The sequence below is a fragment of the Stenella coeruleoalba genome, assembly GCF_951394435.1.
Source record: "Stenella coeruleoalba genome assembly, chromosome: 2".
Taxonomy (NCBI): Eukaryota; Metazoa; Chordata; class Mammalia; order Artiodactyla; family Delphinidae; genus Stenella; species Stenella coeruleoalba.
This window is the reverse complement of record NC_137147.1, coordinates 134,728,640-134,752,454: the sequence shown is the minus strand read 5'-3', so window position 1 is coordinate 134,752,454 and position 23,815 is coordinate 134,728,640. Positions and strand designations below refer to the sequence as shown.

At 53.3% G+C, this 23,815-nt stretch overlaps 1 protein-coding gene across 2 annotated transcripts in view; it reads right to left on the bottom strand.

Moving 5' to 3' along the window:
• The window catches only part of HCN4 (hyperpolarization activated cyclic nucleotide gated potassium channel 4), a 42,288-nt gene that overhangs the window by 8,903 nt on the left and 9,570 nt on the right, over positions 1–23,815 (bottom strand). For both annotated transcript variants that reach the window (XM_079912091.1, XM_079912092.1), the window contains exon 2: positions 6,078–6,501. In XM_079912091.1, coding sequence (XP_079768217.1) covers positions 6,078–6,501 — 424 coding nt within the window. The remainder of the gene's footprint in view (positions 1–6,077; positions 6,502–23,815) is intronic.

Here is a 23,815-nt window from a genome sequence, read left to right as displayed (position 1 = left end):
TAGTCTCAGAGATGGCTAACACCTGTCCTCACCTCCCTCCACACCTCAGCATCTCCTCAACTAAAACAAAGCTAGACATCTGCCCCCACTTCTCAGGGTTGTTCAAGAAATTAAACTGGCTAAGAAAGTGCTCTGGGCCCTGAACACATACATGGGTGGTGGAGGGGGGGATTCATTATTATTAAGTTCCTTCATTTCCCAACTTGTATGAACTGAAATCTCCCCAAAATCCTACATTGAAGCCCTAACTCTCAATGTAATGGTATTAGGAGGTGGAGCCTTTGCAAGATGATTAGGTCATGAGGGTAGGGCCCCATGGATGGAATTAGTGCCCTTATAAGAAGAGACATGCGAGAGTTGATATGTGGCCACGTGAGGACACAGAAAGAGGACGGCCATCTACAAACCAGGAAGCGGGCCCTCACCAGAACCTGACCATGACAGCATCCTGATCTCATCCTTCCAGCCTCCAGAACTGTGAGAAATAAATATTTGTCATCTAAGCCCCCCAGCCTGTGGTATCTTGTTCTAACAGCCAAAACCAGATACCACACTGAAGGAAGACTTGGATCACTTTTAGAAAGCATCCCAGACTCCACAGCCTGCAATAACTGCTCCTTTCTATGTATTACTCTGGGTCTTAAAGACCAGATCAAGGTTGGCACATTTGAATGCAATGTGTTCTTTCCTTTTTCTATCATCCTTGTTTTTCTTTTCTTTGTAACTAATTTTCTTCCAAGATCAGGTCCTTGTATAATTTTGCCTTTATACTGATCTCAGCAACGAGTATGCAGAGCACATGGTAGGGTCTCAGGAACTGAGAAGTGCTTAAGCGACGAAGGTGAAGGTGATGAAGACAGTGGTGGGGATGATGGTGATCAGGGCTGCCACGAGTATACACAGTGGCATTCGAAAAAGGCCCCAGTCTGGGCAGGCACAGCCCACAGGGAACCTGCTTTTGCAGGAAGAAAAAAAGGTGCTTTTTCCTGCAGGTGGCACAGACTCATGTATCCTCAGAGAGCGTGGTGGTGGTGGTGGCGTGCCTGATATTGGCTGAAGGATGCAGATGCTGGGAGTGTCCTGTAGGGGTGGGGTGGTGGTAGTTCTGGTGGTGGTGAGGGGTACTGCGGATGGCTCTCAGACACACAAAGCCAGGGGCACCAGCATGGCAAAGTCTGAGCTTTCTGCAAAGAGTTGGTGGGGGATACACCCATTCAGGCTAGGAGGGTACCCTAGACGGTGGACACTCACCCCACCCCCAACATTCTACAGCACCCAGGGGTGGTTGCTGAGAGCAAGGCTGGACGTTGCTGGGAGAGGTTGCTAAACACCCATGTGTCCCCACTGTGGGCTGGGGCCATAGGCCACCCGCAAGTCAGCTGCACTGTGCAAATATTTGTCTTGCTCTTTATACCTCATTAAAACCCCCTTTTATGATGTTGGTTCTGACTTTCGGGGTTGACTGTCTTCATTTCAAGGGCCCCACAAGGCTTGCCAGGCAGGTGGCCTGGACAGCTCACTTTCTGTGCCCAGCATGGCACTTGGGGGAAGCTCCTACTCCTATTCCCTTCTGTCGTTTCTGGACCACAGGGTAACAGCAGGGCGACACGTCTCTCACCGTCTCCCACCTTGGGCAAGTGCCTTCTCTGCTCTGAGCCTCAGTTTCCTCATCTGTGTAATGGGTCAGTAACTGCCAGCTCCCAGGGCTGTCTTGGGGATCAGGAGAGGATGTCCACAGCCGGCACACAGGAGGTGCTCAGCACATGTTGGTCCCTTTCCTTCGGTCTCTTTCCCGGCCCTCAAAATAAAGAGCTGATTTCTCAGTCCTGGGGAGAGACCAGAAACTGGAGTTTCTGCCAAGGCCTCTTCTTGGGGCCTTGTTGAGTTCCCTCCTGGGATTTGTTTTCTCCTCGGGGAAGAAGAACAAACTCCTCCCTTTGTCTCAGGAACAAGCGGCCACATTGAGAACAGCCATCCGGGTCCTGAGAGGGTGGCTGGTGCATGTGTATCCTGAGTACAAACTAGAGGGTCACGCTAGGTCCCTTCCTAGGGCCCGTAGAGAGGACCAGCTCCTGTCCCCCAGGACCATGCCTCTGTGTCGTCCCAAACTCCCGATTCTGAGAGAGGTGGAAAAAATGAGGCCCACAGGGCGAGGAGCTTCACTGGGGGCTGCACAGCCCCCCTGGCCTGACTTCCTGCATCCAGCCCCTCCCATTACGCCAAGATGCTGCCGAGGGAAAGAAGAGGCTTCTGGGATGGGTCACTGGGGTGCTGGGCCCTGCAGGGGAACATCCAAAGGGGGGCAACCACGGTTTCTAACAATAGCCTCCATGCCTATAACAAGCTCACACCTCAGAGGGAGGGAAGAGGCTTGGGAGGGAGGATGCTGACCTAGATCGCCCAGGATGCAGGCAGAGGCTGGCGTCCTCTGAGACAGTCGTCTACGCCTGCCGAGACCCTCCACCTACCCTGACTCCCAAGAGCTGCTACTAACGTTCGGGAACTCTCGGCTGGGAGGCTGGGCTGGGCTGAGCTGGGCTGGGGGAGGCAGCTGAAGGCTGAGGGTCAGGAATCCAGCATCTCTGCAGCTTCACCAGGGGATCTTGGGCAAGCTTTTCCCTCCCCATGGGAGGCCGACTCTCCAGCCCTCACCCAGCACCACCACCGTGTCCTCAGAATGACCAGCTAACATGATCCTCACTGAGGGAGGTTGGAGTGGGGACTGAGGCCCAGCCTCTGAGGACATCAGAGTACATCTGACAGTCGGGGAAGCTGAGGCCTAAAGAAGGGGAGAGATTCACATGAACTGGAGTTGGAGGAGGAGATAGAGCAGGGTTTTCTCTTCGAAACACCTCCCTCCCCAGGTCTCATGCAGACCTGAGGCCTCAGAGGTCTCCCTGCTGCTGCCTACAGGCCAAGGTGAGGCTGGGAGAAGCCCCAGGGGTGGGGCAGGCTACTGAGGGTATGGAGACAGGGTTCCAGCTGGGAAACCCCAATCCAACCCCAGGAGTCTGGGGGGAGCCCCTAGCTGGGCAGTGTGCCCGGCAGACAGCAGCTCAAAGCAACTTCCTTCCCGGCTGCTAGGCAAGATAAGGGTGTATGGTGTGGAGGGGGTGGGGAGTCATCCATCTGGCCTCCTGGGATCTCCCTTCCTGCGCACAAGACAGGGTAGTGATGTCCAGTTCAGGGTCCTGACCTGGGGCCTCTGTCCAGGGTCAGAGCCTGCCTGGCCATTTTTGGGTAGCCCAGAGGGTGGCCAGGCCAGAGGGGCAGTGGGGACAGTAAGAGAAGAGCTTACTTAGCTCCTGTCCCAGGGCCCACCCTGCCCACCCACCGGCAACTCTGCCAAATCTCCCCAAAATACCATGGCCCCCAGGGCCCAGGTGTAAGTGGGGAGCAAGGCTGGCCCCCAGCGGGCTGGGGCCTGGAGACACGAACCGACGCTAGAGAAGGGAAAGAGCGACTGCTCTGCTTTTAACGGCAGTCCAGCTGTTAAGTCCAAGACACACAGAAGGTTGGGGGCTTCTTGGGGACTGAGGGAGCCGACGAGGTTCTGAATTTCCACTTGGGACAGAAACCAAGAGACAAGCCCCTCAGGGCATTCCAGGAAATACGCCTCCATCTTCCCTCTGCAGCTACTCAGAGGGGCCCTGGCCACCACCACCCTCACCCCCACAGGCACTGTCCCCTCTCAGCCCTGAGCTCAGACCCACATCCAACCTCTCTGCACCTACATGTCCCCCAGGTTCCTCAAACCCAGTCTGTCCCACAGAACTCACCCCACCCCTCGACCCTCCACTGCCTGCCTCCCCAGTCTCAGCGGGGAGTCGTCCCCAACAGAGGGAGCGGTAACAGGACCAGGCAGCCTACTTTCAGGCCACCTGAGAAAGTGGGAAGGACAGGGAACTGGGAGTCAGGAGGCCTGGGTCAAGATCCTACCACTGGGACAGCTGACCCTTCCACCCTCGGTTTCCTCACCTGACAAATACAGGTAATAAATCCTGCCCTGTTGACTTTGTCAGCCAGGTTTGAGCAACCAATGAAATTATGGGTAGAAAGTATTTGAGAAAAGTAAACACCCTGTAGAATGGGGAGGGGCATTTATTAAACAGTTCTCTGCACCCAGTTTCACACTAAGGGTTTTACAAACATCATCTCTTTTAATCCTCACAAGAATCCACTGAGGAATGTATGACTTCTACCCACTTTGCCGATAAGAGACTGAGGCTCAGGGGGTAAGGTGGCCCCAAGGTCAGTCAGCTGGCAGTGTGGAGCTGGATTTTAATTCAGGTCTCACGTGTCATCCTAGCCCTAAAGCCCACATGCATTCCACCACACCCGGTCCCTGCCGGGAGTCAAGAGTGCTAACTGGGGTCTGATCTGGCCCTGCCAGAGGTCTGCTGCGTGACTTTGGACAAGTCACTGCTCCTCCTATCAGCAGAAATAATGCAAATTCCAAACCAAAGAGAATTTCTGCCATGAAGTGATTCTGCCAGGCTGGTGTAGGGACTTCTGCAGCACAGGTGTTCGTGACACCTCTGACCTCGATCTGCCAGTGCCCCGACTCTCAGCCATGGGTGCTGTCGCCCAGGGCCCAGGCTGCTGCTGGGAGTGGGGTGGGGGCTTCGTGTCCTGAGTGTGGGAATTTCCATCCAATCGTGCAGAGACCAGGAGACTAGCAGTGAGCCATGGCAACAGATGCACCTCTGCGGAAGCTTCCCCAGGCCACAGCCCGCTCCAGACCCCAAGGCGGACAGTCTCACAGAACACGTCTCCCCCCACCCTGGTACATTCAGGCTGGCCTGCCTGCGGCTGCCTCCAAAAGGTGGTACTTGGTGGTAGCGGAAAGTCTCACAAGGCCACCTGCTTTATTCAAACCCCAGCCTGCAGTCCTCTCTTTCTCCCATAGATGGTTGCATTCAGCCCACAGATGAGTTAGGTTTGTTCAGAATGGTGTTGGCCACCTAGTTCTTCTACAATTTTTTATTCAGTTTCTATAGTCAGTGCTCTGCCCAGAGCCCCTAGGATCCCTTTACAGTCTGTGCTCACACAACTCCAGGAAAGCACCAGGCTTGCACTCCCTACAGCTAGCACCTGTGGCTCGTTATCAGAGGCCTGACTGCAGGAAACCACTTTGCCTGCTAGCACCAAGGGCTGCAAGGGTCCTGAGCCAGTGACTGACAGGTGAGGGGATATAAAACGTTCAACTCCTTTGCCCTGATTGGGGCAACTCCCAGGTGTGGTGTACACCATCCTGGAGCTCCCCACAGGATTTGCTCGGTGTCACCCTTGTTTGGCTTCCTTCCTTCCTTTCCTTCCTTTCCCTGCCCTTCTTCCCCAGTCCCTTACCAGATTTTCCTGGAAACACTTTGCTCCCCATCACAAAAAAAAAAAAAAAATGACTTTCATACAAATCCTCATCTCAGGGTCTGCACCAGAAGAACCCAACCTAAGACAGTTGCCAACAAATTTTGCACAGAAGTCCAGATTTCTGCTTCTCATGATAAATCTTTAGATCTAGCAACCCTGCGCCCATTCTCACTTGGCCACAGTGGCTAGAGCTGAGTAGAGGCTCCCTCATACAGATGGAAGATATGTTCTCCAGTTTTCCCCAGTCCACCACACTCCCTATTGTCCTCCAAATGGCCCTTTTCACCCATTCATATTCCCTGCCTGGCCCCCACAAGCTTCTGAGTTTGCAACCTCCACAGTACAGTGCAGTGATTAACAATGCAGGCTCTGGAGTCCAGGTCCACCAATTAATAATTCTGTGACACTATATAAATCTCTTCATATTTCTCTATTTCCTCATGTAAAAAATGAGTACTTATACCTACGCATATGGTGCCCTCTATGGTTGTTAGAGACTTAAATGGGATATTGCCTGTGAAGTGATTCGTGTAGTATCTAGCGCGTGATAAGAAGTCAAGAAGTTACTAATATTTGTCCTCTTGGAAGAGATGTGCCTGCTACAATCCGACAGCCCACATCCAACTATCTGAGGTTACCTGCTGGTCCCTCACTCCCCTAGAGGGAAGACACCTCTTCCCTGAAGAGGTTTGGGTCTGAACACTCACCTCTTCCCACTGGTGAATATATCGAATGAGGCGGGAGAGACGCAAGAGGCGCAGGAGGCTGAGGATCTTGGTGAAACGGACGATGCGCAGGGCCCGGGCAGTCTTGTAGACCTCCGAATCGATGCGGGTCTCCACAATGAGGAAGATGTAGTCCACGGGGATGGAGGAGATGAAATCCACCACGAACCAGCTTTTGAGGTACTTCATCTTAATCCGCTGTGGGTCCAGGATGATCTCTGTGTTGTCCTCCACCACAATCCCTGTGCGGAAGTTGAGGACCAAGTCGATGAGGAAGAACGTGTCCGACACCACGTTGAAGACAATCCATGGTGTGGTGTTCTCATCCTTGAAGAAAGTGATGCCCACAGGAATGATGATCAGGTTTCCTACCATCAGCAGCAACATGGTCAGGTCCCAGTAAAATCTGCCCAGAGACACATAGGTCAGTCATAGGAGGAGAGAGAGAATGAATTACAGACTAAAAGAAAGCTCAGAGACAGCAAAGGTGGGAGAGGGAAGTCTTCAGAGGTTCTGAGACCCTGCAGGAGATAGGTGCATGGGTACCAGGGCAAGATGTCATGACTGGCATAGAAACAGCCTCTTCCTTAGTCATCCTTAGGGATGCCTTCTGCCTGCCCCTCCGTGAGATCCCCAATGACAAGCCTCCTACTCCAATCCCCATGCCCCAGTGAGAGGCTGAAAAGCAAACTAAATGATGACATCCAGAGAGAGGCGAGAGGCTGTTTTAGCAGCAGAAGTAATTCACCCCGCACCACCCCAGGCTCAGGCCAGGATGCTCCATCCTCCCTGAGGGTCAACTGTGGCCTGAGACAGGATGGCAGGCAGACCTGCCACAGACCGTGACCACAGAACAGGGGAGGTCCAGACACACAGCAGGAGCCTGGGATGCTGGAGGCATGGGATCCAGTCCTAGCTCTGTTACTGACAGGCAGGTGCCCTCCCCACTCTGGGCCTCAGTTTCCCCACTGTGCAACGAGGGGCGGGGCCTCCACACTCGGTCCTGTAATTCTGACCTGGCCTTCTCCCACACTGGCTCTCGGGGGGCCTCTCTTTAGTCTATCCCCTATAGTCAGAAAATGTCTGACCATCTCTCTCCCCCAGAGGTTTACTTCTAAACACAGCGGTAGGGAAGGTCAGTGACATCTTCAAATGCAGGCAGTGTTTTTCTTTTTTTTAAATATATTTCAACAATTTTATTTTATTTTTTCCAGCAAATAATTCATATTTAGCAAAGTAGATATTTTTGATGTCCAAGTACACATTTAAATAAATACTGATTGAATAATCAATATATTAATCACAATAAAATATTGCAAATATTTTCTCATTTTTTCTTAAAAAGGTTCCTTTAAACATTATTTGGTAGAATAATTATTTCAGTTACCAGAGTTTCTGTGATAAAATGTTTAAAACATTTTTATCGGAGTATAGTTGATTTACAATGTTGTGTTAGTTTCAGGCGTACAGCTAAGTGACAGGCAGTGTTAACGGGGGGATTTCAGGCACCAGTGAGGTACCACTCAATGCAACAGAATGAGACCAGTGGGGGCTTCCAGCATCACTTCTTCTAAGGCCTCAAAGCAACTGCTAATATTTCCTGGGGAGGTGGGGAGGGACCCTCAGGGTGAAGCCTCTGAGAGGTTAAGCAGTATGAGGAGGCAAAAGCCAACTCACAGGGCTCCCATCTGGCCCAGCAGGGGCCCCTCTGGAGTATGCAGGTAGCACAGGTAGGCAGAGACCCTATGTCTAGAAGGCATGACCAGGGACCCTGCCCAAGAACCAGCCACCCCAGGGCTGGCCCTAAAACTGAAAACTTGCACTGCAGAGCTGTTTCTCTCTGCTAGTAATTTAAACAGTTACACAATGACAGATAAATGTATTATGTTGGGAAGAAATAAGCCTGTCTTCTCCCAAGAGAAATAATCTTCCAGCCATCTTTAATTCTCTACTGCAGGGAAGCCAGGGGGAAGGGAGTGGGAGACAAAAAGATAAGCTTTTCTCGAGTCTTCAGTGGGTCCCACCGCAAAACCAAAGTGCCCCGGCCTGAAGAGTTCCAAGTTTGAAAAGAATTACTTCACAGCAAATTGCTTTCTTTGTCAGACTCAGAATGGCGCTCTGAGTCAAGGAGAGGGCAGGGCCTGCTTCAGTGAAGGTGGGCGAGAGAGTTGTCCCACATCACACAGCTCAGGGAAGTGTGGCTTCCGGAAAGGCAGCTTCCGGCAGCCCCTCTGAAAGCCAAGTTCTTCAGGGCATCAAGACGGGACTTCAAGTCACAGCCTCACTGGGCTAAGGCTTTTCACTCTAAGTCTGGTGCCAAGAGGTCAATTTAGCTCCTTCCCTGCCCCACAGCCCACCACCCCTTCGTCAGCCCTACTCCCCCTGTGCCATCTGGGAGAACCCACCCCAGCCTTCACACCCACTACACAGAACACAGCACATCCTGCTAATAATGACTTCTGGGCCCTGGGAGAATGGTTTCAGCTTCTATGCTGCTCTCAAGCTGTGTACACTCTGCACTCAGCCTCATGCACACCATTCAAAGACAGCTGCAGACACTCATTAGATGCCATACACAGGTATCCTCATTCACACACACAGTGTGCAAACACCCCTATGTACACATGGCCATCGTTCCTTTTATTTAATCTCTTGGGAAAAACAAAACAAAAAAATTGTGACATAGAGAGGCCACTGAGAGCCTTGTGGCCTCTGTACATAAAGCTAATAATACACCCAGACTGGGAGAGTTTCTAAAATTAACAGAGCGGGTGCAAGGCAGCTTGGAATGCTGACTCGGGCAGGCCTGCTACTCCAGCGGGTTTCTACACTCTCCCAAGCTCTAGTTCCCTCAATTACAGACCAAATTTGAGACAGTAATTAACAGGAGAATGTTTTCATTTAGTGGTCTTCATAAAACCAAATTACATGAGGCAAAAACACCCATTTCCTTGCATTCTGATTAACTGTTTCAATCATGAGTTTCCAGATGCCAAGGAATATTTTCTGGTGCCTGATCTGGGCTGGGGTCAGAACACTGGAGCACTTCTTCCCGCACACCACTGTCCTGGAGCATCAAAGAGATACTCAAAAGGCAGCATAATATGGTGGGAAGAAAGCAGCACAGGCTCTCAGGCCAACCCACCTGAACCTGATTCCTGGTTCCATCATTTGCTAGCAAGTTGCTTAATCTCTCCAAGCCTCAGTTTCCTCATCTGCTTACCTAACTAGTGGAACTGTTATAAGAACAAAATGAAGTGATATTTGTAAAATGCTCTGACCTATGCCTAGCCCATAGTTTTAAATGAGTAAATAAGTAATTCAAGTCAAAAAATTCACAGGAAAGAGGTGAGGGAGGTAGATGAAATCTTCCAGGGAAGAGCCAAAGCAAAGCATCTACAGGGGGTGGGTGGACGGGAGCTTCATAATGGTTCCAGAACAGCCAGGGGTGGAATTAAGGGCCCACAATATTCCCTGGATAATTGGACGGCAGAACCTATTTACCTCAGCATAGAGATGCCCTGATCTCAGGGAGCTCACGGTCCAAGGCTTAGCCAGAAGACAGAAGACAAGTTGGGCAATGATGTAAGAAACCATCCCAGGCAGCAGCCCAGGCATCTGAAAAGGTGGGCTCCTGGTGGCCTAGAAGGATGAGGTCATAAAGTGCTCCTGGAGGAGGTAACAGAAGTTGGGCTTTGGGAGCTGACCTTGGCCTTGCTTCCTTACTCTTTGCCAGACGGTTGCACAGATTTCTGAAAGCTGGGCCGGCAGAGAGCAATAAATGGTGTTCAGCACCACGGACAGCTCCCGGCGTGCCTCCCAGCCCTAGGGTCCTGGCCCAGCCAGCGGAAGTAGCAACAGCCTCCCCACTGCATCCGCAGCTCTCTGACCCCTCTTCTCCCTCAGTCCCAGTGACCAGAAGCATCTCAAGTGATTCCTTAATGTCCCTGCACATTTTCAATGGGGGGCTCCTTGGTGACTGAAGAGGCTCTATTCAAAAAGACCCCAAGGGGCTTCCCTGGTGACGCAGTGGTTGAGAGTCTGCCTGCCGATGCAGGGGACACGGGTTCGTGCCCCAGTCCGGGAAGATCCCACATGCCGCGGAGCGGCTGGGCCAGCGAGCCATGGCCGCTGAGCCTGCACGTCTGGAGCCTGTGCTCTGCAACGGGAGAGGCCACAACAGTGAGAGGCCCGCGTACCGCAAAAAAAAAAGACCCCAAAACACTCACATGTATCAAGCACTTACTTGGTGCTTTCAATGCATTACTTCATTTATGCCTCACACCAGCACTAAGGGAGCTGCTATTATCTGTATTTTACAGATGATGACACTGAGGTTCAGTGAGAAGTATCTGCCCAAGACCACGCAGCTAGTAAGGAGCAGACCCCTAATTCAGAAAGGTCTGTGGAACTCCAGAGTCTGACCTCTTGGGATTTTAGGCACCTCAGTGGGATGCGGGGAGGTGGACAAGCCTTTCTGGCACGTTTGCATTACACTGTGGAGGCAGCCTACCACAGCAGGTACAGCCCCTGCCTCAGAGACAAGAGAGAAGAGAAGGGTGCAAAGAGGTTTCAAGGGGACTTATCTTCCTGATGCCAGGCCTTCTAAGGTACTTTCTGGGTGGGGAAACTAACACACCTTTCAAGTATTAAAAGCACCCCAGTCATCAGCAGTCATCAGCACCCCAGTCATCAGTTGTACCCATCCTGCAGAAAGGAAAACTAAGGTCCACCAAGAGGGAATAGTTCACATTTCCAAAGCCTCAACCTGGAGGCCCAATGCTCCCCTGGCCCCCACTACCCCTAGAATCATTCATGAATAAATCCCACAATCCCGGCTACGCATCCACAGTGGCAGGTGGCAGGCCCTGGCGGGGAAGCAATGGATGGCCAGACTCGGGCATGCTGGGGTTGGCACAGCCCTGAATCAGAGGCCTTGGTCTCCCGAAAGCCCGATGACCCTCCCCATCCCAGTGTTCTCTAAGCTGAGAGGAAGTCCTAGCCAGTAAGACACCAGCTGGGCTCTGGAAGCCCCTGTCCCTGGACCCCAGGTCTGTTCTCCCTCAATTCTGGACCTTACTTTCTAACTGGACCAACAGGTCCATCTAGGCAGGTGATGCCCTCTCAGCAGGAGGGAGTGGCCTGTGGGCCAGCTTTGGAGGAGCGGGGTGCCCACGGGCAGAAGGAAGGGGGTGGCAAAAAGCCCAACAGCCCATTACACGGATACCTGGAACATTTCATGGTCTGAGTGGAAGGTTATGGCCTCAAGGGAGCTGAGGGAAGAGAAGATAGAAGGCTCCTGATCCTGAACTCGGAGACTCAAGGACCAGACCAAGGGGCCTCTCCTTCCCTGGAGGCTGAAGAGGATGTGAAGGGTGATAAAACGGAGGCAGAAGTGGAAGTCCCGGGCTTCCCTGGTGGCGCAGTGGTTGAGAGTCCGCCTGCTGATGCAGGGGTCACGGGTTCATGCCCCGGTCAGGGAAGATCCCACATGCCACGGAGCGGCTGGGCCCGTGAGCCATGGCCGCTGAGCCTGCATGTCCAGAGCCTGTGCTCCGCAACGGGAGAGGCCACAACAGTGAGAGGCCCGCGTACCGCAAAAAAAAATTTTTTAAAAAGAAGTGGAAGTCCCGGAATAGGGACGACCTCCTTTAGTTTCCTCTTGTCCACACCTGCCCATGCTTGCCTCTGAGCACATATACTCTCTCTCACACACACATGAACACATTTTTGTACACACACTCTCATCTACGCACCCCTGTTAAATTTTGTCTTCGTACACGCATCCATTTTCACACAGGCATACTTTCTTGCACACCCACTTGCATACATTTTGACACAAATGTTATCCACTGGGAATCCTGTCAGCTGTAAGAAAGAGAATGTCTGGTTTCTGCCCATTAAGATCTTTTCCATCCTTCAACATTCACCTGAAGTGCTGCCTCTTCTGGGCCTCCCCAGCCTCTCACTGATGGAGCCACAGCCTAGCCTGAGCCCTGGCTCTGGATCTCCTAGAAAACTGTGGATTCCTTGAGGGCAGGAGCCTTGTCCCAGACACGCCTGTGTCCCTGCAGTGCTGGTGGCAGGATGTGGGGGGGGGAGTCCCCCGTACTTTCTCCTGGGTGAGCAGCACACCCACGGCCCCATCTTATACCCTCCCCTCTGTGCAGACGGCTCCCACTCAGACCGCTCCTAGCACCAGACTGCATTCCCACCTGCCACCTGGAGGGCCTGCTGGCCCCTCCACCCAACAAGTCCAAGGCTGAGCTCAGCATCTTTCTCCTCAAAGCTGAATGGCACAGTCAGCATTTCAATCACCTGGGCTGGAAACCTCACAGCCATCCTCAGCTGCTTTCTCTTTCCTCCCACCCACCCCTGCAGGCCAATCAGTGGCCAAGTCTTGTCTGGCCTCTTCAATGACAGCTTCTGAATCGGTCCCCAACTGCTCTGTCCTAGATCAGTTCCTCACTACTCCTCACCTGGACCCTTGCCCCTGCCGCCCACCTGGTCTCGGCCTCCTCCCTCTTTCCCTCCAAGCCACATGCTCTCTGGGTTATCTGGCCAAATAGCATTATGATTACGTCACTCCATGCTTGAACCCCACTTTGGTAGCCTCCCACTGACTACAGAAGAAGGTTCGAGTTCCTTGGTCTGGCACCCCCGACCCCACTTCCCTCTTCTCCCTTCCACTTCCTTCACAGGAGTCAACTGGACACTTTTGGCCCCATCTCCATCCACCTCCTGGTTCCTCCTCCTGAGAACCACCCCTACCTCTTGAACCCCCATCTTTTGAAATCCCTTCTCTCATCCAAAGCCCAGTTCAATTGCCTCCTTCTCCATGAGCTTCGCCTAACTGTGCAGTGTGTCTATGTTAGCAGTCGTCACATCCTGCCTCTTTCATCAGGTACCACCGAACTCTCCTTCTAGCCCCTCAACAAAGAAGCCAGGAGTCTTTTGTGTCTGAGAAATGGACGGGAGCTGGGAGCTTCACCCTCCATTTCAGGTCCAGCATAGATAACTGCCCAAGCTGCTCATGAAGACGATGAGAATGAAGGAGGACAGCCATCAACATCTGTTGGGCATTTACTATTTGCCAGGCGCTCACCTGAGTCCCTTATATAGACTATCTCATTTAATTCTCATAAAAACCCTATGAAGGGCTTCCCTGGTGGGACGGTGGTTGGGGGTCTGCCTGCCGATGCAGGGGACAGGGGTTCGTGCCCCGGTACGGGAGGATCCCACATGCTGCGGAGCGGCTGGGCCTGTGAGCCATGGTCGCTGGGCCTGTGCGTCCCTAGCCTGTGCTCCGCAACGGGAGAGGCCACAGCAGTGAGAGGCCCACGTACCGCAAAACAACAACAACAACAAAAAAAACCCCTATGAAGTAAATACTATGATTATGCCCATTTTGCAGTTGAGGAGACTGAGGCACAAGAAGTAGAGAAATTTGCTGTATATGGTGGATCAGGAATTCAAACCCAAACAGCCTGACTCCAGAGTCCCACTTCCAACCACTCTATACAAATATAAACCTGGTTGGTAGTATTTTCTCTCTCCCAAACCCTGTGCCGACTCCTACTGCACCCCTCCCTCCCAAACCTGTCTCCTGTGCTCTCTTCCACGGCATCACTCCCGAACCTGTCTGCTTTTTCCCTTAAGCGAACCTTCGTTGTGTCACTTTCCCAAACCCCCAGAGGGTGGAGTGAGCACCCTCCCCGCTCCACACCGATGCCCCTTCCTGTCTGTGGTAGGAATGTCTACGAGATCCTCTGAGCAACCTGTCATTTGCTGCCCATCTTTCCAGCATCCATCTGCCACCCTTGGGGACCCTGGTGATGCTGGCACCTGGTTTACAACCTTCTGTTCCACTCCGAATCCTGCCATCATCATGGGTGACTTCTACTCCTTCTCAGCAGCCCAACAATAAACACCCAGCCTCCCAGTGGCTTGAAGTCCTGCCTCTAGTGTCTTCACTCCAGTCCATTCCAAGAGCACACCCTGGATCGGGTCACTATCTCCAGTTGGTCCATCTCTAATCTCAATGCTCTCTCTCACCCTAACCTCCTTTCCTTCCAGCTCTTTTATCCAATCATGCTAAGTCTCTTCTTTAGTGTCCCAGGAGCCTGAAGTTGGCTGACCCTCTAATTCTCCCATGAGAACCCTCCCGCCTCCTCCCGTCACCCCCAGGCATAATGGTCCTGCTCATCAACCTCTCTCGCCCCGTCCTTCCGGCACCCACTTCACCAGATCACAGTCCTAGCTCAGGACCACCATCAGCTCTTTTCCTGTTTACACGGGGGGCTGTGCAGAAAACCTCAGACCTCAGACCAGTCCTACTATAGACCAAGTGCCTTAGCTCCTTGTGCCTCTATTTCCTCATCAAGATTTCCATGCTCAGCTGGGCCCTCACCTCTACCAGCCCATCCTCCAGGAGACCCTAACGACCTTTCCCACCCATTTCCCACAGCAGCTTTTCCAAATTATCTCCTCTCTCCTCAGAGCTCTGAAACTACCACTTCCCCTCTCCCACCCAGCAGATAACACCACTTCTACTTCACAGAGAAAACAGAAGGCCCCAGAATGTCCCCGTCCTCTTCCCGCCACCAGACTACTCCCTTGCTTGTCTCCTCCTCACCGCCTTTCCCTTCCCCAGTCACAAGGGGATCAGTGACCCTTCCACCTGCCCTCTTGACACTGTTCCCTTTTTCCTCCCCAGGAAGCTTAATCTACAGGTTATCCATCCTCTCACCCATATCTTCAATCTCCCTCTCTACTCATCCTTTTCCATCAGCTTTTAAGCTCTCTACACTTAAAAAAATAAAATCTCTCCTGAATCCCTACTGTCTTATCTCTTCTCCCCTCAGAACCAAGCTTCCTGAGAGACGTGTCGCCATCCCCACTCTCTCACTTCCACGTCCGTCCCCAACACGCCTCTCAACCCCCCAGCAACACTGCCGATGCACACGTCCTGCTGCAAAATCCCACGGACGCTTTCTGGTCCGTTTCCGTCTTGACCCTCTGCATCATCTGACGCCGTGTGCCATATCTGCTGAGACACCTCACTCTGCTCTTTGTTCTACCTCTCCTTTCCCTCCCGTTGCAGGAGCTCCTCTTCCCCTGCATGACCTTTAAATGTTTTTGTTCCTTAGGGCCCCCGCCTCCTCTCCCTCCTTACTCTCTCCCTGGGTGACCTCACCAACTCCCAAGGCTTCATTATTCCACTGGCTTCCAGACCAGACCTCTCCCTTGAGCCCCATAGCCATGTGTTCACTTGCTGACTACACATCTACACCTCGATGTCCCAAGGGAACTTCACTCTTGACATAGCCAGATATAACTTAGCAGCTTCCCCCATAGGCTTGTGCCTCCAGCATGTGATACCACCAGCCATTCAGATGCTTAGCCTAGAAACCTGGGGATTATCCTCGACTCTCCCATCTCGCTTACCTTCCAACACTCAGTCATGTGGGATGCGGCATGGCTCATCAACTCACCACCTGGCTTACTTCAGCAGCTTCCTAACTGGGCTTCTGCCTCTCCCAGGACCCCACAGACTTCAGGGTCCAGGGTAGGGTCCACAACCTCTCCACGCTTGGCCAAGCCCAAAGTCCTTCCACACTCCCAGCTAAAATCCAAGTTCCTCACTGTCATTCCTGGGCACTTCCTGATCTGGACTCAGCCTCCTCTCTTGCCTTGATTCTCGCCATGCCTCCCCTGTGTGAGATGCTCTGCTCCACACACACTCAGCAGCTTTCAGTGCCCCAGACACACCGCACTTCCCTTCTCCTCTGGGCTTTCCTACATACTGTCATCTGCCTGGAGCTCTCCTCCCGCTCAACTGCTCACCCCAGGCCACTTGGTTCAGAGGAGCCGTCACTTCTCCTGGGAGGCCATCTTTGTCTCCTAGGAAATCTGGCTAGGGGCCCCTTGTTTGTGCTGCCCTAGCATAGTGTTTATCACACTATGATGGAATTGCACGTTTGTCTATCTTGTGGCCACCTGACTCTCTGAACTTGGTACAGTGCTTTTTATGAGGAAGGTCCAAAAATGGTCCAAAAAACATGGGAATGGGTGGAAATATGGGAATGGGTGGAAGCGTGAATAAATGAACGCTTGAATGAATCCCTTGGGAGCCAAAGGCTGAGTGGCAGGAGGCCCAGGAGAAGCTACACAAAATGGACAGCCCTCTGACACCCCAGCTCCTTCCCACAAGGCTTTCACAGGCCTCCGATGATCAGGGAGGAATTCATCCCATCCAAACACCCAAGGCACGAAGACTCCCAGCCACATCCACTAGCAAATGGCCCCCACCTGGTGAAGATGATGGTGGGAAAGCCACAGAGAAGGAGGGAGGAGTTGGAAGGGGGCGGGGGGGTAGATGAACAAGAGACAGGCCAGGAGAAACATGGGGTTGGGGTTCTGACACAGTGGGATGACAGGGAGCTGGTGGGGGGACACTGAGGCTACAGACGTCAACAGAGGCCATGACTGTATTTCCAGCCTGACCAGCACAGGCCCACGGTGACACAACACACTAAGCCCCCTCTGTTACAGGCATGCCCCCTCTCTGGGGGCTTTGAGGATTCTCCCTTCTCTCCAATAGGCTTGGCCCAGAGATCCAGGAGGTGGGGGGGAGGGGAGGGCAAGAGGAGGCAGCTCCACTTCTCCCCTAGAATCTCCCGACATCATCCCCACCTTGTGGACCCAGGATGAGTCTCATCTCCCCAAACCTGCTGTGTGCTCCCCAAGAGCAGAAATGACTTCTCTTCCTTTTCCAAGATGTAAACGCAGAGCTGGGCCCAGAGGGGGAGGAGTGGGGGTCCTCAGCAAAATTGTCTTACTGTTAAATAAATGGGTGGATTAAAGGCTGCTGGGGGGAGGGTTGGTGGAGACTGGCAAAAATAAAAATAAAATACACTAAAATGTTAACATTGATATTTCTACGTAGTGGGATTACGGGTGGTTTTTGTTTTCTCCATTACACCTTAATGTTCTAAATTCCCCATAATGGGCAAATATTACCTTTTAATCAGAAAAATAAATCCACCAGTAACCACCGACCAGTGTCCCATGCTGTAAAGAGTCTTCTAACGTGTGTCAGGGGAGAGACACACACGGGTCCCCGGGGAACTCCCAGGCGGCCCGGGTAGACAAAGGTGCTGTCCGACGCGAGGGCAGGAAGAGCAGATTTCCCGGAGGCGCTTAAGGAGGAGGAGACGGAGGGAGGCCATTTGAAGGGCAGGTGTAATAGGCAAAGGAGACCACGTGCCTGCCCACAAAACCCACGTGGGAACGCACACACGTGGGCCACCTTCCTTGCCTTCCCTCCCTCACAATCAATAAAGCTGCTGGGAAGCGTCTACCAGCCCCTCCCCGCCCCTGCGCGTCCAGGCTCTCCTTCATCTTTCTCGGAGGCAGCGCTGCGGCCCCGCCCCCTCCCCACGCTCCACCCACCCGAGGGGGGCGGGGCGCAGGAGTCTGGCATTTTAGCCTCCCCGCCCCCCTCACGCTGGAAAGCGCTGCCTTCCACCGCCCTCCGCTCGCGCCTCTGAGGGGAATGAACGCCCACCCTCCCCTCACTGCTCCTCCCCGACCCTGGCGTCTCCCCCCTACGGCAGATGAATGGCTGTCTGCCTCCCACCCCCGCCTGGCCAGTAGGGCTCTATTTTTAACCCACCTCAAAAATCTCTGACTCAGAATCACAGTGCTCCCAGGTAGCTGCTCCCTCGGCCGCCTGAAGCGGCCTCCCAAACAGATTCAGAGCCAAGGGCATCTAGCTAGCGCTGGGTTTGTGGGTGGGTGGGTGGGTGGGATTTTGGCGTATCTTTAGGTTCTCACTTTTCTATAAGGATGACCTATGACCGGAACAACAAAATTTGGTTTTGTTTCTGTTTCTGAAGACCCAAACAAAATGACCCTTTACCCCTGCCTCTTCCCTGGACAGTCACCGTCCTGGGCTGAGGCCCTAGTCCCTCAACGTGAGGGCTAGTCTCGGCCATTCCCCAAGGAAGAGGTGAGCTGTGTGAGAGCTGGAACTGCCAGCATCTTGCCTGCCCCTTCTGTGATCTTTCAGTCATGTAGCACAGTGCTTCTTCAAACTTTAGTCTGCACACAAATCGCCGGGGGATCTTAACCAAGATGCAGACTCGGATTCTCTGGGTGTGGGGTGAGGGCTGACACCTGTATTGCTAACAGGCTCCCAGGTGATGTTGAGGCTGCTGGTCCAGGGACCACACTTGGAGAAGCTAAGCTGTAGCAGACAGTACAGTGGTTAAGCACTCTAGTGTTTGAACACCTGGCTGTGTCGCCTTGAACAAATCACTTAACCTCTCTGAAATCTGTTTTTTTTCACTTCCCATTTTCTTTTATTTATACAAAACAATTGTTTTAAATATAATTTAAAAACCCCTCCAAGCACCGGTGTCTGTCTCTGGTTTCCACCATCACTTTCCCCCACACACCCCCTCATGGACACAGCTTGAGGGTACTTGGAGGGGCAGGGAAATGTCTGGGGGTTGTGACGTGACCAAGGCACTGTCCTGGAAACAGACACAATGATGGGTCCCTGTTTCAACTTGGGCAAAGGAGGCGATAATGAAACCCTCCGACACAAAAAGTTACGACAGGGATGGCAGGAAAAACAAAAACAGAAAAAGGGAAGGAAAAATAAGACCAAAAATAAAACTCAAAAACCTTCAATATGAAGGCAGCAGATGGGGGAGAGACACTTACAAGGGAAAACCGAGTTCGGTGGAGACAGCAGCATCCGAGTCCTATGATGTTGTCACTGGGCCATGATGCCCCTTCCCGCCTCCCGAGCTCACAGGCTAGTCCCCCCTTCTCTTTGGTCTGCAGAGCCACCGCCCTTCAAGGTGAGGAGGGGCACCTGGGGGCTCTAATTGGGGATCAGAGGGAGGCCGTGGGGATGGTGCCCAACCCCCCGGGGATGCTGGCAGAATCTGCGCACTTCTTTTCCTCAAGTCACAGCCCATCCCGAGGGAAGGGCTCCCACATCCTCCGTGTGGGGTTCCCTGCCTGGGGAGCGTGTGATTTCTACAATCCCATATGGCAGAACCTCCAAACCCCTTCTCTCCAAATGTCCAGCTCCCCACCCCCGTGGTTCAAAGTGCAACCCAGTGGGGCGCGGGGATGGGAGCCTTCAATCTGTCTTCTCATGTACAAAACGAGTACATTAATCCCACCCCACAGGATTCCGAGAGAATTCAGTGAGATAATGATATGCTACACAATGCAAGTACTCGGTACGTACTGGCTGTTATCATCATTATTATCATTCTTGTAACCACTAAGATGCAGGCCCTGGTCTGAGGACTATGGGGATCCAGAAGTGTGTGGACTGGTCCCACGTCAAGGAGCCCTCGGTCTTGGGGGGTGGGGGGCAGCATGGCTTGTTGGGCACAAAAGCCCCAAAGAGGAGGGGGCCTGAGAGTGCCCACTGGTCAGGAAGGTTGGCGTTGTGGTTGCAGGAAGGAGGTCCCTGCTACACAGCAGAAGGAAGCTAGGCCAGGGGCCCGAGTGTCTTGGGTTCTACCCAGCTCAGTCTCTTAACTTGCTGTGTGCCCTTGAACAATGCCCTGGCTCTCACAATCCCTGCCTCAGTGTCCCCATTGGTACAATGAGAGGATGGAGCCAGACAATCTCTAAAGACATGCCGATGCCATGGATCTCTGCAGTGCAGAGGCTAAAGAGGCCAGCCAAGGGCAGCTGGCCAGATGGAAAGCTGGCTGAGAGAAGAGTGCATATCTCAGAAAACCAAGACACCCCCTCCCCCAACCCAATACTGATCTGAAGAAAAGATGGGGCCATCTTGAATGCCAGACTGAGTAGTCAGGACTCTTCTGGGGACATGGGGATCCACGAAGGCTGCGGAGGAAGAGCTCCTCAGGGAAAGGATCGTTAACTGCACCTTCTCAAGAGCACAGCTGAGCACAGGCCTGGCCATAAGGAACACCAAGACGTCAACACATTGATTCTCCCATGGTCTTAGACCTCCTCTGCAGACCCTAAATCTGTGCACTCACAGAGACACACTAGCATAAGAGTGTGCACACACACACACACATCAAACTATACAGCAGAGGTCACCTGCTCTACAGCCGCCCGGAATTGCCAGGATGCTGTGTTCCCTCTGGCTAGCGGCCTAACCTCTCTGAGCTTCACTCAGCTGAAAAGACTATTGGGGAAAACTGTGGAGGGGACCAGCAATTGGAGAACTTCTCCACCTGGGCTTATAAGAAACAAAAGAGGCTCAAACACAGCTCTCCCCACTTAGGAGAATGAAGCAAAAATGGAATATTGCTGTGGAGTAGCAGGTGAGCACAAGCTCAGGGGAAATTAGGTAGGAGAGCTCACCTGCTCCTGCGGGAAGGGCGTGCTCCTGGGAAGGAGGAAATGGGGTGCATTTGGGGCAAAACTCCCTAAGGCCAAGCAGCACTGGTGCCGCACAGGGCTAATGAGGACACCAGGGGAGGGCTGTCCCATAGAAGGTGGCTAAATATTGACTCTGGGAGGGTCTCTACGTGGCCCTCTTGTTAGACTGTGGGTCTCCTGGGAGTGCCTGGGCTCTGGGGACATGAGCTGGACAGGACTCCACCTTCCCTCCAGGAAAACACAGGCTGACAAGGACATTAAGCAAGGGGCATGTTCCCTGGGGTCCCTCCAGCCCCAGAGTTTTATGGTTCTCTTTGCTAACAACCTGCGAGAAAGAAAAGGGAACGACTCCCTGCGGAGGGGCCCATCATGAATGGCTTGGATGTATTTCACTCCCAGGCTCTGGGGAGCACTGAAGGGCTATGATGAATGCAGTGCAGTCAGAGAACCGCAGACTGCTAGCGCAGAAGGGGCCCTACGGGTGCCAGCTCATTGGCTCCTAAAGTGACAGAAGCAGAATCACCTGGGTGCTCCCCAAACTTATACCCACCCGGGGCCTCACCCACGGAGACCCAGGCATCCATAATTGCATAAAGCTCCCAGGTGACGCTACAGCCACCAATTTCGGATTTGGGGTCGTGCTAAAACCCAATCTCTGGTCCCGTTTTCAGATGAGGAAAGAAAGGCCAGGGTGGTGAGGGCTCAGCTCAGCCCACAGAGCTGGATGGGGCAGAACCAAGTCTTCAACTGGCCTCTTACTCACAGCCAGCTCCCTCAGCTCTGTCAGCAGAAGCTTCAGCGCAACGTGGCAGGAGGATGACTCCCCAGAGCCTCTGGGACAGGATGGACAGCTTGCCACATTTCCTAACCCTGCCAATTCCAAAGAGGATGATCCTGCTGGTCTTCCCCTTGGACTCTTCCAACCATAGTTGTCCAGTGTGACCTGTGGTCTCCACGGATCCTCACATCTGAACTCTTCCAAGGCCAGGTTGGAGCTTCCAGGAGGGGACAGTGGCCCCCTACAAGAGGTGGCTGGGAGGAGGAAGTGGATGCGGGCCTTTGCCCAGGGAACAAAGAAAAGAAAGCCTGATCTCCACTCCCACAGGGGTTAATGGGTTACAGCATAAGCACACAACATGCTAGGGAGCCCCCCGCCCTGAGCCCCAAGACAGGGGCTGGCAGAAACCCTGCAGAAAGAGGCCAGTAGGTAAGGAATCCCCCGCCCGCTCTGGGAGCACAGGGGCCCCGTAAATCCAAGATCACGGCTGGATGGGTCTCAGCAGAGTCTCAGGAATGAGGGAGGGAGATTCTCATCAGCTCTATTTGTCAGCGGTGCTGTCCCCGCCCTGCTGGCTCAACGTGTACTAATGGGGTCAGGATTACGGGTTCAATACCTATTTGGCCAACTAGCTTTGCTCCCTTCTCAGCCTCAGACTGAGCCCTGACGCTGGACACTGAGAGAGGAAAGGACTTTGCTGAGGTCACACTGCAGAACAGGATGAGGGTGAGGAGGGTAAACTCAGCGTGGGAGGGGTGGACAGTTACAAGCTGGGAACGCTGGGATGAGAGGCCCAGGGCTCCAGGCTCGGCCAGCACCGATGTTGCATGAGGACAGGCCACAGCTGCAGAGTCTCCCCTGCTGGACCAAGTTTCTCCTAAAAGTTGCCAGTGGCATTGATGAGACCTGAGGGTGAGGATCTTTTCCTGTCCCTGGGGAAGGGGATAAGTGCCCCGTATCATATCTGACAATTTGTAGGTGGGAGAAGCCCACGGCTGGGTTTGGCATCAAGTGGTCAGGGACTCGGGTTAATCATTGACAGGGGCTGCTCCGGCCTGCGATGGGGAACCACAGGGTAATTACTGGGCTCCAGGCCACACACTCAGTGACATTATTGCATTGGTAACACCTGCCTTCTGGGCCTAGGATGGCAGAAGAAGGAAGTCTTCTCAGAGGTTGTACAGCTGGGGCCAGGGCTTGGGAGAGCTCCCCTGGGCTTCAAGGACCCGGGGTGAGAGGCCAGAGAGAGATGCATACAAACACATGCAAACACACACACACACACACACACACACACACACACACACACACACACACACACACACACACACACACACACACACACACACACACACACACGTACTCAGGCAGCATCATGGGGTCAGAGTCCTCAAGGGCAAAGCTTAAGGAGTGCAGGTCCAAAACGGCAGGTTCTGAGCAATCTGAGGAATCCTCAGTGTCTGCCAACACCCACCCAAGCCAGGCGGCTCAAGCTCCCAGACACTCGCCTCCAAGAAGGTGTGCAGAATGGTTCTCTCTCTCCTTCAGATCTAGCTCAGCTCTGCTTCCTCCAGAAGCCTTCCCTGACCATCAGTCCAAACTGGTCTACCTCCTGTCTGCCCTCCCCCAATCAGACTGGGGGACCCTAAGAGGAGCTGAAGTCCTACTCTCCTCTTTGCCGGGTGGGGAGTGACCCCCCATCATAATGGGTGAAAACAGTCTTGGAATGCAGTGTCTGGCCTCCCAGAGGGCACGACCTCCCTCAGCTTGCCCCTCCCCAAGCCCAGAAGATAATGTATTAGCCAGCCCCGTATTATGTATTAATTTCCGAAATCCTCGTTCGCACAGACATAACACATCCACCCACGCGGGTAAATGCTTAGACAGACACAAAATCAGCAGCAGCCAGTCATCAGGCCCCCACAGCTGCGGTGAGCAGACTGGAGGCCCCACTGCTTGCTCTGCAATTTGTGGGAGCCCAGAGCTGGGGGAGCAATGGGGAGTAGAGAGTCCCTCTACCAAGCCAGCCAGCACAACCCTCTGCCCAGCCCAGAGTGCCGCTCTGCAGGAGCCAGGAGCTGGCCGCCTGGCTGGAAAGACAGACACAGCCCCAAACAATAAGAGACCAGAGCGGGGCAGGAGTGGTGACGTGTGAGGTTTGGTGGCTCTGGCGTTGGGAGCGGTGGCACTGCTGTGTATTTACAATTTGTACTTTACCTCCCCAAGAAGACCAAAGGCAGCTGGCTGGGATGCTAAGAGGTGTAGGAGCTCAGGGAGCTTCAAGGAAGGGAGGGCTTCCTGGGTGGGGGGCATAGGATGGAGTGGGCAACATGCCCACCCCGCCTCCAGCCCTGGTGCCTCAGGGAGGCACTGGGCTTGGCTCAAAGCTTTTGTTCAAGGGCTCCAGTTCCTGACCTCAGACCAAGGCCTTACCTTGGTCCCAGGCTGAACCCTGATCCTCAGCATAGACTGAGTCTCGGCCCTGGACACACACTGAGCCCTAAACCAGAGACTGACTCCACTTCCTTACTTCTCTGACAGATGTAATGAA